Raw genomic sequence first — 13124 nt, forward strand, 5'->3', positions numbered from 1 at the left:
GAACCACATCTGACGGTTTCTACCCGCTTCCTGAGCACATGGCGCAGAGATTCCCACGACAGCGATGGCACCGGCTCAGTCACCTGTTCCTCCTTCTCCATCCCCCACCGTCTGCTGGTCCCCTTGTCTCCAGGGGCAGGAACAGGAAGGGGATGGGGCCCAACAGCCAAATGGGCCTCCCAGTCAGGACTGGCGGGGAAGGGCCTGCTGGTCGCGATGGAGACACACACACAGACGCACACACACGCATGAGGCCTCCACGCCCAGGGCTGCCACGCGAGGGCCTGTCTCTGCCTCAGCTCGTGTGTCTGTTCCTGGGGGTGGACACACAGCTCGCTGATCTCCAGGAACCCCTCGCCTCGTGCGGCAGCCCGGGTCCTTCTGACCCTGGAACACAGCAGAGCGCCTGTCTTCCTCTGCTCCGGGCCCTGAGGCCTGGCCCCGAGGACACACGCATAGCTCCATGAGACATGACCTTCTGGACAGCGGCACAGGACGAGCAGAGTGGGACACGAGCGAGCTTACTGCCTGGGGAGCTTGACCATGGTGGAGGGAGGACGCCCACATGGGCTGCGCAGTGAGAGACGGCCCCTGTGGTCAGAGCCATGCGGACGGGGGGAATTTGGGGGGAATTTGGCAGATGGAGGGAGGGAGGAAGGGAGACAGCTACAAACTTAGGGGCAAAGACACAACCACAGGTCTTTGGTGCTCTTGACAGCGCCCTGCAGACACCCCGCATGGCCACACTGGCTGCTGCCAGCAGGAGGGCTTCCCTTGAGGGTGCCACACGTCCCTTCCACCAACACGCTGGTACAGGAGGACGGTCCCCTGGGTCAGGAGTTTGAGAACCACTGCACCACAGCTCCCTGGGGCACAGCGGGTGTGTGGAGGCGCTAATGACTGCCCCTGTCACTGCCCACCTCAGGGCCTTTGTGCCTACTGTTCCCAGGCGCCCCACAAACACTGCCTTACCTCATCTAAGACCATGATCAGATCCCACCTGCCACTAGCATGTCATCAATAGACAACACAACACCCCCCGCCTGAGCCCACTCCCACCTGCCGTCCCCTCACACCAACCATCACCCCAGGTCACAAGGTCATCCCTGACACACCACACATCCCACCCCACCTGCCGCCCCCTCATAGTAACCGTTACCCCAGGTCACAAGGTCATCCCTGACAGGACAAACATCCCACCCTACCTGCTGCCCCTTCACAGGAACCTCACCCCAGGTCACAAGGTCATCCCTGACAGAACACACATCCCACCCCACCTGCCGCCCCCTCATAGTAACCGTTACCCCAGGTCACGAGGTCATCCCTGACAGAACACTCAGCCCACCCCACCTGCTGCCCCCTCACAGGAACCATCATCCCAGGTTACAAGGTCATCCCTGACAGAACACACATCCCACCCCATCTGCTGCCCCCTCACAGAATACATCACCACAGGTCACAAGCTCATCCCTGACAGAACACACATCCCACCCCACCTGCCTCCCCTTCACAGGTACTGTCATCCCAGTCAGGCTCTGTAGGCTTTTCTGTCATCCCAACTAGAAGGTGCAGCTACCCTCCAGTGCCTGGCACAGAGCAGGCCCCCAGCAATATGCAGTGATGGAACGCACATCCCAAAGAGCTCCCCTGAAAGGAAAACACCTTTCGCTGTGTTTGGAAAGCTGCTACCTCAGAGAACTTGGCCACATGACTCTGTTTCCCTCTGTCCACAGTGAGTCTCTCCCAGCCTGGAACCTTCCATGTCTCTCACACTCATGGGGAAGCAAGCGTCTCCCACCAACTCACTCCCTGAGGCACAGCGCAACACTGGATGACCCAGTTCTGGTGCTGGACTTGCAGGATCGACTCAGGGAGAAGTAAATGCTAACATGTGTGCTCTTTCTGCGGCCCTGTCAAGACCCAGGTACCCGGACCAGCCCTTCTGAGGAAGGCAGCTGGAAATGCTGGGGAGAGCACTTGACAAACATCTTCCTGAGTGCCTCACGGACTGGCAAGAGAGGAAGGACTCTCAGGGCACGGACGCTGGGAAGGGGCACCCAGCGAGGCCAGGAGAGGCTGGACAGGCGCTGCCTTCAGGGAGTGCACTCAAGGGGGTGAAGTGACCGTCACCTCACAGTGTTGCAGAGCTCGGGGACAGGAGGCAACATCCAGCATCCTCGACGGAGGCTGCCCCCTGAGCGGGATCCTGGGGGCTGCCCCTGCAGCGAGAAGAATGAAGTGGAAATAAATCCCCACCAACCTCTGACCCCAGGAAGGAAAGGACAATCATAGGCCTGAAAGCTGGTGCTGCATCAAGGGGCTGTGGGCAGGGGTGGTGGCGAAGCTCCCGAGAGCTCACAGCAGACTCCCAGTCAAGTGTGCAAACCAAATGTACATCCTGTGCCTGGTCCCCAAACCCTCCAGCCGACGACGTCAGGCTGCCACAGATCAGCAGTGCCCGGAAGCAGCAAGATGTGCTGAGGTGAACCATCCTCAACTCGGGACTCAGAAAACGCCCCAAGTTCCAAGGAAAGTGAGGCGTTCATGATCAAAATGCACAAACACACATGAAAGGAAGGCACCATGGGGGAGAGCCGGCAAGCAGGGAGCAGCTGGGCTGGCAAATACTCCGGACTCTGACGTTGTTGAGAATGAGAGCCGACACGCTTCATATATCAAGACAGGGAGAGGCTTGAAGATGCAAGAGTGAGGAGACTTAAGACAGCCCCAAATAAAACGTCCAGAAGAACAGGAAACACACTTGCTTTCTGGGTTGGAGAGCAGAGCAGCACAGCTGGGAGGGACTCGTGCCCCGGGAGGGAGGAGACGCAGGTGCTGAGCCTGCAGCTGCAGAGCTGGAGACACATCCTGAGACCCGAGGCCCAAGGAACCCCAAGCAGGAGTCCTTGGAGTGACCCACACTGCACACCGGACGACGAGACTGGACAACACCCAAGACAGCGGCAGATCCTCAGAACCTGCCACAAGGAGACGGAACGGAACAGAAAAGGGGACCGTCTCCAAAGGAGCGACCCAGGAGCCCTGCAGCCAGCTTCTCGACAGAAATGCAGGGGCCAGAGCTGGAGGAGAGCGGCTGCCCTTTCGCCCAAACGCCACCTCCCGGGAGGTGTCTGCCACACAAAACCAACATGGAGACAGTTTGAGACCAAAACGGAAGAAAAGCAAAAGCGAGCCGGCCACTGTCAGCAGACGCTGGTCCAGGATGTGCGGGGGACCGTGCGTCAGGCAGAAGCCAAGTGCTCCTGACGCAGGTCGGAGATGCAGGAAAGGGGCGTATGGGGGGCAAATCTCAACACGCTGACTGTGTGAATCATCATAAGGCGGCGATTTTATTTCTTTTTAAAAACCCTCCGAAGGCAACAACAGCAGTATAAAATGAATGGGGTCATGGAATGGAAGTGTCTGAGAGTTTTGTTTTTTTTTGTTGAAGAAGATTAGCCCTGAGCATCTGCCGATCCTCCTCTTTTTGCTGAGGAAGACTGGGCCTGAGCTAACATCCGTGCCCATCTTCCTCTACTTTATATGTGGGACGCCTACCACAGCATGGCTTGCCAAGTGGTGCCATGTCTGCACCTGGGATCCGAACTGGTGAACCCCGGGCCGCTGAAGCAGAACATGCTCACTTAACTGCTGCGCCACTGGGCCAGCCCCCATCTGAGTGTTTTGAGCTGGAAGGCAAAGGTATTAATTTTTCACCTGGAAAAATCCAGTAGTGGCCATTTCTAGGATGAGCAGTCAGCTAGGAGCAAGGGAATACTCCAAAGTAGGAGAGGAAAAGAGAAAGAGGAGGCAAGAAAGGACAGGACGAAAATAAACCAAGATGGACGAACAGTCATAACACGTGGAAACAGACAAACGGCACAGTTAAAAGATGAAGATCAGAAGGAAAAAGAGAATCGTGTCTATTCACAAGAGACACACATAAGACGTAAGGGTGCAGAGGGTGAACATCTTCTCAAAAGACGGAAAAGGGTAGAGGGGCCGTGGGGTGGCTGGACTGACGTGCACACAAGAGGTGGAGGTGTGGACAGTACTAGAGAGAGACAGGGACCGCGTCAGGGCAGGCGACCAGGGGAAACGACATGCCTCAGAGCTGGCCGATGCCGGCCCCAGGAGCCCCACACGGACACGGCAGACACTGCAGGGAAAAGCAGAGGTCCAGCCCCCAGGGAGGCCGGGCCCAGCTCCCCGGAGCGATGACGGAGCTGACCGGACAACGAGAAACAAACAGCCTGCTGCAGACACAGGAGATTTACAAGTTTAATCTCCGGGACAGAAATAGATGCGGCCCCAGCACAGCTGCAGCTCTCACATTCTTTTCCAACACACAGGACGCCGTTGGGGGCTGGCCACCTCCTGGGCCGCAAAACAGGTCTCAGCAGGTCCTGCAGGGACCGTGGGGCGCATTCCCCGACCTCCAGGGGACGCGGCCAGATGACTGGAATGAACAAAAGTGGCAAAAACACACACGTGTGTGTGTGAAAGGAGAGTCCTAAAGTACGGCTCAGGCCTCTTAAAAAATGACAACCAGCCGACCAAGGGGCATTCGGGTCCCCAAGCCTCTTGCCTGGGCTCCCACCCGCCCCGCCCCACGCAGGCCCCCTGCAGCCCCGATCAAGGGGCACGGCCTCACGGAGAGCTACTTCTGTAGAGGGCCCCAGCCGCCTGCTCCCTGACTCGACCCCACTCCTGGGACCTCAGACTCGCCCATGGGCCTCCCAGAACACACAGTGGGGCGGAGCGGTGCCCCCACGACCAAAATCCAAGCCCTGGGATAAAGCAAAGGCATCTCTTCTCCCGCAGAAGGGTGTGGGGGAGCCCAGCAGAAATCCGTCCAGCTGTGTCTCTGGGGTCACACCTCCCAACACCAGCCTCGGACGGTCAGGTCCCAGAGGGGTCAGACGGCACGTGCTGGGACATCAGATGGGTCCCTCCGACTCCAACGGGCCAGGACAGGGCACAGGTGGCAGAATGAGAGCAGGCCAGGCAGGGACGCTGGGCCGGAGCGGCCAAGCCCAGCAGCGTCCTGGGCGGCCCCGTCTGAGACCGGATGCAGCAGCAAGGCCGGGACGGGGCCCTGGACGGGGCCAGGGAGCTCAGGGGGACAGCCTGTGGATTCCAGGTGAGCCCAGGCCCCAAAGATGCTGCACCCAACAGGAGGCCCCTGTGGGCCGCGAGCTTTCTCCTCGGCTCCCGTGGACCCTCCACCCCAGCTGGCAGGAGGTGCGCCAACTAAACGCGTGAACGACACTCCACGCTGACAGATGGGAGCCAGAGGTCAAAGTTTAACACAGGGGAGCCAAAGACAACAACGGGGGAGCCAGGCCCTGCACACGGGTTCGTGCGAAGGATCTCCCTCCAGCACAGGAGGGGCCGGGCTCACTGTGGAGGCTGCTGGGCCAGCCGCGTTCACAGGAGGGAGCAGAGCTGTGTTCCCAACACTGACACAGACGGGGGAGCCCGGCTGAGCGGGGTCCCCGGCCTGGACACTGTCAGCCTGGCTCTGCACCTGCCCCACAGGACGGGCTCCCAAGGGGGCGTGTGTGCGGCTCTGGAGTGGCCTGTGAGGGGAACCTGCATCCACAGCCGAGTGGACAGAGGGGCCGCTTCCAGCTGCCAGGGTCCTGGGAATGTGGATCAAAGGGGGTATTCATGACCCTTCCTGCAGGGTACTGTGACCCCACCCAGACTAGGACCCCAGACTGTGGCCCACTTGCCATCTGGGACAGGCAGAGCTGGGAGGCCACGCTGTCACCCCAGGGAGGGGAGGTCAGCTCAGAGTCCAGGACTGTCCCCAGGGGGTGGCCACACTGGGGTCTGGAATGACGCTCAGCGGGGTCTGTGTGCCCTGAAGGACCCTGCAGGGAGGCTGGACAGCGTGTCCGGGCCCACAGCAAGGTGACAGAGTGGAGGAGCAGAGGCGCCCGTCAACTGTGCCTGAGCCTGTTTGTGGAGAGTGGGTGATGGGACCCCCGGGGTACAGGACGCTCAGGACCCCTTCCAGCGGGGTGAGCCGAGCATGTCCTGGGCCTGAGAGAGCCTGCAGTGACCACCGGGAGTTGGCGCTGCTCGGCGCCCAGAAGGCCCGAGAATCCCTGGGCAGGGTGGGCGGGTGGACATGGGAGGCGGGAGCAGGGATGGCTCCACTGTGGACGGCACAGCCGTGCCCCAGGGTCCTCTGCTCCGGGCCAGGGGGGCCCACTGAGCGGGTGGCGTGGCCGTCAGGCTGAAGCACCACCTCCCTCCCTCCACCCCCAGCCTCTCCCTCTACCCCCAGCCTCTCCCAAAGATGTTGGCTGACCCCCCCAAGGCTGTGTCCCGAATCCGCCCTCCAACATCTTGGGATGAAAGGAGCCAGGAGAACTCTCCTTCTGCTCCTCCCACAACCCCCATGAGAAAGACCCACTGGTCCACCGCCTGCAGCCCAGGGAGCACTCACGTTACGCAATGCACATCGTCACGGCTGAGAAGCAAGGTTGAGACATGTTTTCTGTGACAAGAAACAACTTCCCATGAAATGAATTCATAAAGTTTGATTCCCAAAAAGTGATTTTCATTTGATAAGCAGCAGCCCTAAAGCAATGCAGACTTTCCTGCATGGGCTCTGTGGGGAGCCGGGCCCCCAGGCACGACCATCCTGGGCGAGGCTGGAGGGATTTCCGGGTCTCCCACACAGCCCAGTGGACCATCAGGAGAAACCCTAACTGCCCCACATCTGTTTTCCTATCGTCAAAGCAGGACCCGCGTGGGACAGATTCCACTCCTGGGTCTCCAAATGCAGGCACTTTCCTTAAAATCTAGGGACAGACTCACACCTTCCCCAGCTGCAGACAAAACTTCAGAAGTTGGAAGACACAAGACAGGAAAAATTCCCAAGCTGTGTAAAAGCTGAGATATGATCCCAGAAAAACTCCCATTAAAATATCAGCAGAAGGCAGGTCTTTTTTTCCCCCAGATGGCCCGGTCTGATTGGATGTCATTTTTTTTGGCCACAACAGGACGTTAAGTCCTGGCCTAGAGAAAAAGTGCGGGTGTCTAACTGCAAGAGGTGAGGCGTTCAGGAGCAGGAGCCCCGGCCCCAAGCCCTGTGGCCCTGCCCCCAGCACCGGCCCAGAGCTGAGGCGAGGACAAGATATGCCACGGAGACCCCTCGAGTCACAGACAGACTCTGGGGATCACGGGCTGTCTGATGCTTCCAAACGACTGGGTCCCTCAAACTAACTCGTAACACGTCCAAGGTGTAGACACAGCAGGTCTTACTCCTCCGAGCACACACAACCATGGAGAGGGTGTCTACACGCCAACTACTCACTATCAGCACCGAGCCATCCACTTGCCCGGCCCATGTGTGCAGATCCCCACAGCCCAGTAAACACCATGTGGCTGAGAAGGCCAGGCGTCCCACAGGGCCGTGTCATCACGGAGATGGCCGTGACCATGGGCCAGGCTTCCCACCGGGACCACAGGGTCAGGTCCCCACCCGAGCCAGAACCTGTCCACGCGCTGGGGGCTTGCATCCTGGCCACACCGCGGCACCTGCCGCCAAAACTCCAGCAACGGGCGAGCTCTTAGGAGCTCTCCCAGCGACTTCACGCGGGACCCACGCTCCCTGCACGGGTGGGTGAGAGCAGCCCCCGCCCCCCCCACACCAGTGAGGGACTCGGGAGGGACCCGGGTGGGCCGGGGGTGTGACATGCGGCAGACCTGGACCTGCTGGAAGGCCTTGAGCCTCTTCTTGAAGCGGGAGGGCAGCACGAAGTCGCAGCCGCGGGCCAGTGAGGCCAGCTCCTGCCTCAGGCTGGGGTCCTGGCACAGCGACGGCTCGTGGAGCCGCATGTCGGCTCGCGTGGGCCGCCAGGGCCCGGGCCAGGCACCTCGCTCTGGCTCTTGCTCTCGGGGCTGGGCCTGGCTGGGGCCGCTGGGCTCGGGGCGGCAGCTGCGCCCGGCAGGACGGTTGGGGTGGCTGGGCTCAGCGCACTCCGTGCGTCGCTGGCCAGGCGCTGTGGGGGCCGGCCCAGGCGGCGCGCGTTCCACAGGCTGAGGAGGGCACATGGCTGGAGGAGGGGTGGCAGGCCACCCCTCCCGCGGGCGGGCGGGCCGGCGGCTGTGCAGGTGGGAGGGGACAGCTGGCGCGCCCTGACCTAGCAGCTCTCTGCGCGGCTGCTGAGGGTGCGGGAGGCCTTGCAGGGGGCGGTGTCTGCAGGGACCCCGGCTGTGGCTCAGTGTGGACGCACAGGGCACAAACAGGTCAGCAAGGACAGCCGATCTGGGGCAGATCTGGGGCCGCCTGCCAGTGCTCGCACAGCGGGGAGGTGGCGCTCTCCCCAGAAGCAAAGCCTGCCTGCCCGCCCACGACTAAAGGGGACCTGCCACAGGCTCCTCGCGGAGGAGCGGGTTCTACGCTGAGGCCCCAGCCTGGGACCCAGATGCAGCCAAGCAGCTGTTCCCTCCCTGAAAACGCACTGGGAACAAAGGGGTCTGCCCGCCCCAGCTTCCCCTGCTCGTTAGAGGCTGAGAAAACATACTGAAGCTGCAGAGGACACCGGAAAGTTTTCTCTTCAAAAATCGGGTGAGGGGGTGAGTATTCTGGCTTCTGTAGTCTTGGTGCCGGTTCCACACGACAAAACGTAGAATGTCAGGACAGGGCAGAAAGTACCACAACATACAAGGTAACAATATGGAACGACAGTGTGGAACGTCACGACAAAGTACCAAGTAACCAGAACGTCCAAAATAACGACAGTGCACAAAGTACCAACAGGGCAGAACGTAACCACAACGCAGGATGTAGCGCTAACGCACACCATAAGGTAGGAGCCAGTCACATAAACGTCAACAGGGCAGCAGACAGCAGGTGCACTGAGGATGCGGCCAGCGGACACACGGACACCCGGCACCTCCGCCCGCTCCCGCAGGAAGGACCAAGGCTGCAGTGGGGGCCGAGTCGCCTGGGCCCACGCAACTCAACAACAAAACATCAAACAACCCAATCAAAAAATGGGCTGGAGACATGAACAGACATTTCTCCAAAGAAGATATACTGATGGCCAATAGGCACAGGAACAGATGCTTATCATCGCTGATCATCAGGGAAATGCAAATCAAAACTACACTAACATATCACCTTACACCCGTTAGAATGACAAAAATATCTAAAACTAATACTAACAAATGTTGGAGAAGTTGTGGAGAAAAAGGAACCCTCATACACTGCTGGTGGGAAGGCAAACTGGTGCAGCCACTATGGAAAACAGTATGGAGATTCCTCAAAAAATTAAAAATAGAACTACCATACGATCCAGCCATCCCACTACTGGGTATTTATCCAAAGAGCTTGAAGTCAGCAATCCCAAAAGTCCTATGCACCCCAATGTTTATTGCAGCACTATTTACAATAGCCAAGATGTGGAAGCAACCTAAGTGCCCAGCAACAGATGAATGGATAAAGAAGATGTGGTACATATATACAATGGAATACTACTCAGCTGTAAAACAGAACAAAATCATTCCATTTGCAATAACATGGATGGACCTTGAGGGAATTATGTTAAGTGAAATAAGCCAGCGAGAGAAGGATAATCTGTGTATGACCCCACTCATATGAGGAATTTAAAATTATGGACTAAGAACAGTTTAGCGGATACCAGGGGAAAGGTGGGGTGGGGGGTGGGCACAAAGGGTGAAGTGGTGCACCTACAACACGACTGACAAACATTAATGTACAACTGAAATTTCACAAGATTGTAACCTATCATTAACTCCATAAAAAAGTGTTAAATGTATATCTTTTTTTACTTATTAAATACTTAAGGGAAAAAAAGACTACCCATTGTAGGACAACTTACTCTGAAGTAGACACTCTCACATATGGACAGTGGTAATAAAAGGATTTAGAAAACAACTTGGCAATAAGCCTTTGATCTCTTGAGTAATTCTGCTTCTTTTTATCTATACAAAGATAATAATTCTTAATAAATAACTTTACTCACAAAAGATACTGATCTATGAGTTATTTACAACAGCGAAAACACTGTAAATAATTAAAATGTATAATAATGGCTAAATAAACAGGTATGCATAAAAGTCATACAATATCATACCATCCATTAAAAATAATTCAAAAAAGTTCAATTATAATATGGAAAATAGTTCACACTACAATGCTAACCAAAAATAGCAGGCTATAAGTTGTAGACAAAATATGATCACAACTATGTTTAAAAGCACATGAGGTAAGCCCTGTGGGATAGTGGTTAAGTTCACGTGCTCCACTTTAGCGGCCCGGGATTCATGGGTTCAGATCCCAGTCTCAGACCTACACACCACTTATCAAGCCATGCTGTGGCGGTGTTCCACATACAAAATAGAGGAAGACTGGCACAGACGTTAGCTCAGCAACAATCTTCCTCAAGCAAAAAGAAGATAAGCAACAGATGTTAACTCAGGGCCAATCTTCCTCAACAAAAAAAAATACAATAGGGGGCCAGCCTGGTGGCATAGTGTCGTTAAGTTGGCAGCAGCCTGGGGTTCACAGGTTCAGATCCTGAGCACAGACCTAGCACCACTGTCAAACCACGCTGTGGCGGCATCTCACATAAAATAGACGAAGATTGACACAGATGTTAGCTCAGCAACAATCTTCCTCAAGCAAAAAGAGGAAGATTGGCAACAGATGTTAGCTAGGGCCAATCTTGCTCACACACACCAAAAAAAAAGGAAATAAAATAAAATAAAACTATTACAGTAAAATACTGTCAGAAATATTAATAGTAGGTGTTATCTAGATGATAATATTATAGGTGATCTTTTTCTACCTTTTCATATTATAAATTTATCGCTTTTATGCTGTAAAAGTTTTGTTTTCTTTTTTAATTCATGTAATTTTCTTTTATAGTTCATAAATGAAGATTGGAGATGTATGAGGTAAACTAAACTTAAAAGTTGAAAACTTAATTTTCCTAAGATTTTGCAAGGTAATCCACTCCCATTCAAGAAATTACTCATATGTGCATGTGTTTTTAGTTTTAAAATTATAGTATCTATTTACAATGCATTATAAAATATACAGCTCATTTATTTGTTAGTATCCATAATAACTTCAGTTATAAATCAAACAGTATTTGATAGTTAGCTTTTCACACCTCCTTTATTTACAAGTTTACTCCTTGCTTTAGTGTTAGAAATCTTATGTCCTTATTCAAGTAAAATTATAAGAAATTCTATCAAAATCTTCCAAGTATTAATTACATAAGCATATAAAATAAAGTCTAATTGTCTATAAACTTTTTATGCCTTGATTTTAGTCGCAAATGTGATACAGGCCCATACAGGTTTCCACTATGCTGCTGAATACTTAACCACTGCTTCCGGTTGTTAGGGTAAATGGTGGAATTTTTCTCAGTGGGTCCACGTGTCTTGGGTTTCCTTACAAAAACTTACCAAATTTTAACATGTGCATTTTATGCACACTGACCTGATTTAAACCTCATGAGAACTTTATTACAGGAACCTGAGGCTCAGAAAGGCACTTATTTGCTGAATGCAATAAGGGAGTTAAATAATTTGCACTTACAGCTACTAAGTGGAAAATTAGGAATTCTATCTCCAACCAAAGCCTACGCTATACTGCACCCCTTAGGGGAACTCCAGGCACAGTGACAAATATAATTTAATGAATAGAAAAAGTAGTTACCCTAAAAGATAATCCTCAAAAAACTCAAAATCTGAAGTACAGTTTCTACTGAATGTGTATCGCTTTTGCACCATTGTAAAGTCAAAAAATCGTTAAGTTGAACCACCATTAAGTTGGGAACCGTCTGTACTTAAAAGGACTATGGACAAACTAAGACGTCCATGAAAGTGCTTTCAGTTACTAGAGCATACTTTTCCAAAGTTTTTCATCTTTGTTCATTGCTATCTTTATTGTTTTATATACGCTCATTGATTTAATTTACTTTTTTAATAAGACACTTTATGGACACATGAAATTACCCGAGTTCTCTGGCTTTACTGCTCATGCTTAAGCCACTGTGCTTACCACACTATTTTCACTTGGACATAGCAGCAACTAAAGATAAGTCACTAACAATAAGAAAAGTAAATCATTTTAAAATCAATTCCTAAAACTTCCAACTAAAACTGGAACCGATCCTCACAAAGACCAAGACTTGACAGGCGTTACAAAAGTATTTCAAGCAAAGGACAGTACGAAAACTAAAGCCACAGACAGCTATGGCATTTCACATAGGACCATTTAAAAAAAAAACAAAAAACACTAACCAGTCAGCTACAGCCCATAAGGAGCTTATAAGTCCTCACTCCTATGCTCACAACAAGAAAAAAGATAAAGGAAACTGTAAATCAATAACATCTTAGAAAACTGAGGTCACAGGGCAAATCACCACTGAAAACACTGGAGACAGGCAGATACAGAGAATCACAGCTTATCTGGAGTGGGAACACTTCAACAGTAACTGACAAACTGTAGGAGACCAAGTATGGATCAGCCTGAGAGTTAAAATATCTTGGGGTCCCAGTTTTGGGGGGGGCCCCACACTTTCCTGGGTTTTACGTCCAGGAACCCTAGGAGGTTTTCAGGTTTTCACAATGAAGATCTGAGGAAAATCCTCTTCTGCTTTGAGCAGGAAAAGGGGAAAGTAACCATACTGAAATATGCCCAGAACATTCTCTTCTTAACAAAGTCACACCCTGAAGATAAACTACTTTAGCAGAGCATCATCTACCTGGAGGAAGAGCAATTAGGCAACCTCAGCCTCCACCAGCCTTCTTGTCTCACCGAAGCTGGGGGAGGGAGGGAGGGCTAAAAGACACTTTTGAAGGTCACAGTCCAGGGACTCAGGACCACTAGAAAAAAATGAGATTTAATCGTAAGATTACAGAACACTTTCCCTCCCCAACTGCTTATCACCCCATCAACAGGGATCCACCATAACAACAGTGAATTACAAGTGAGAATACAGCAAGATAACAGACTCTGTTTAAGAAGGAGTTTTTACTTAGGGAAATCCAAAGAAAACAGGAAGAAAAAAATTAAAACAAGGAAACTAGAAGAAAATGAAGCCTCTGTCACCTACGGGTACAGC

The 13124-nt window shown here is 53.1% G+C and overlaps 1 protein-coding gene across 1 annotated transcript in view; it reads right to left on the reverse strand.

Annotated features, from left to right (window-relative positions):
• The window catches only part of LOC123284659 (serine/threonine-protein phosphatase 2A regulatory subunit B'' subunit beta-like), a 55626-nt gene extending 47288 nt beyond the window's left edge, over positions 1-8338 (reverse strand). The window contains exon 1 of the mRNA XM_070503400.1: positions 7726-8338. Coding sequence (XP_070359501.1) covers positions 7726-8073 — 348 coding nt within the window. The 5' untranslated portion in view covers positions 8074-8338. The remainder of the gene's footprint in view (positions 1-7725) is intronic.
• Between the last annotated feature and the right edge of the window lie 4786 nt (positions 8339-13124).

This window comes from Equus asinus, unplaced genomic scaffold (genome assembly GCF_041296235.1).
Source record: "Equus asinus isolate D_3611 breed Donkey unplaced genomic scaffold, EquAss-T2T_v2 contig_1, whole genome shotgun sequence".
Lineage (NCBI taxonomy): Eukaryota > Metazoa > Chordata > Mammalia > Perissodactyla > Equidae > Equus > Equus asinus.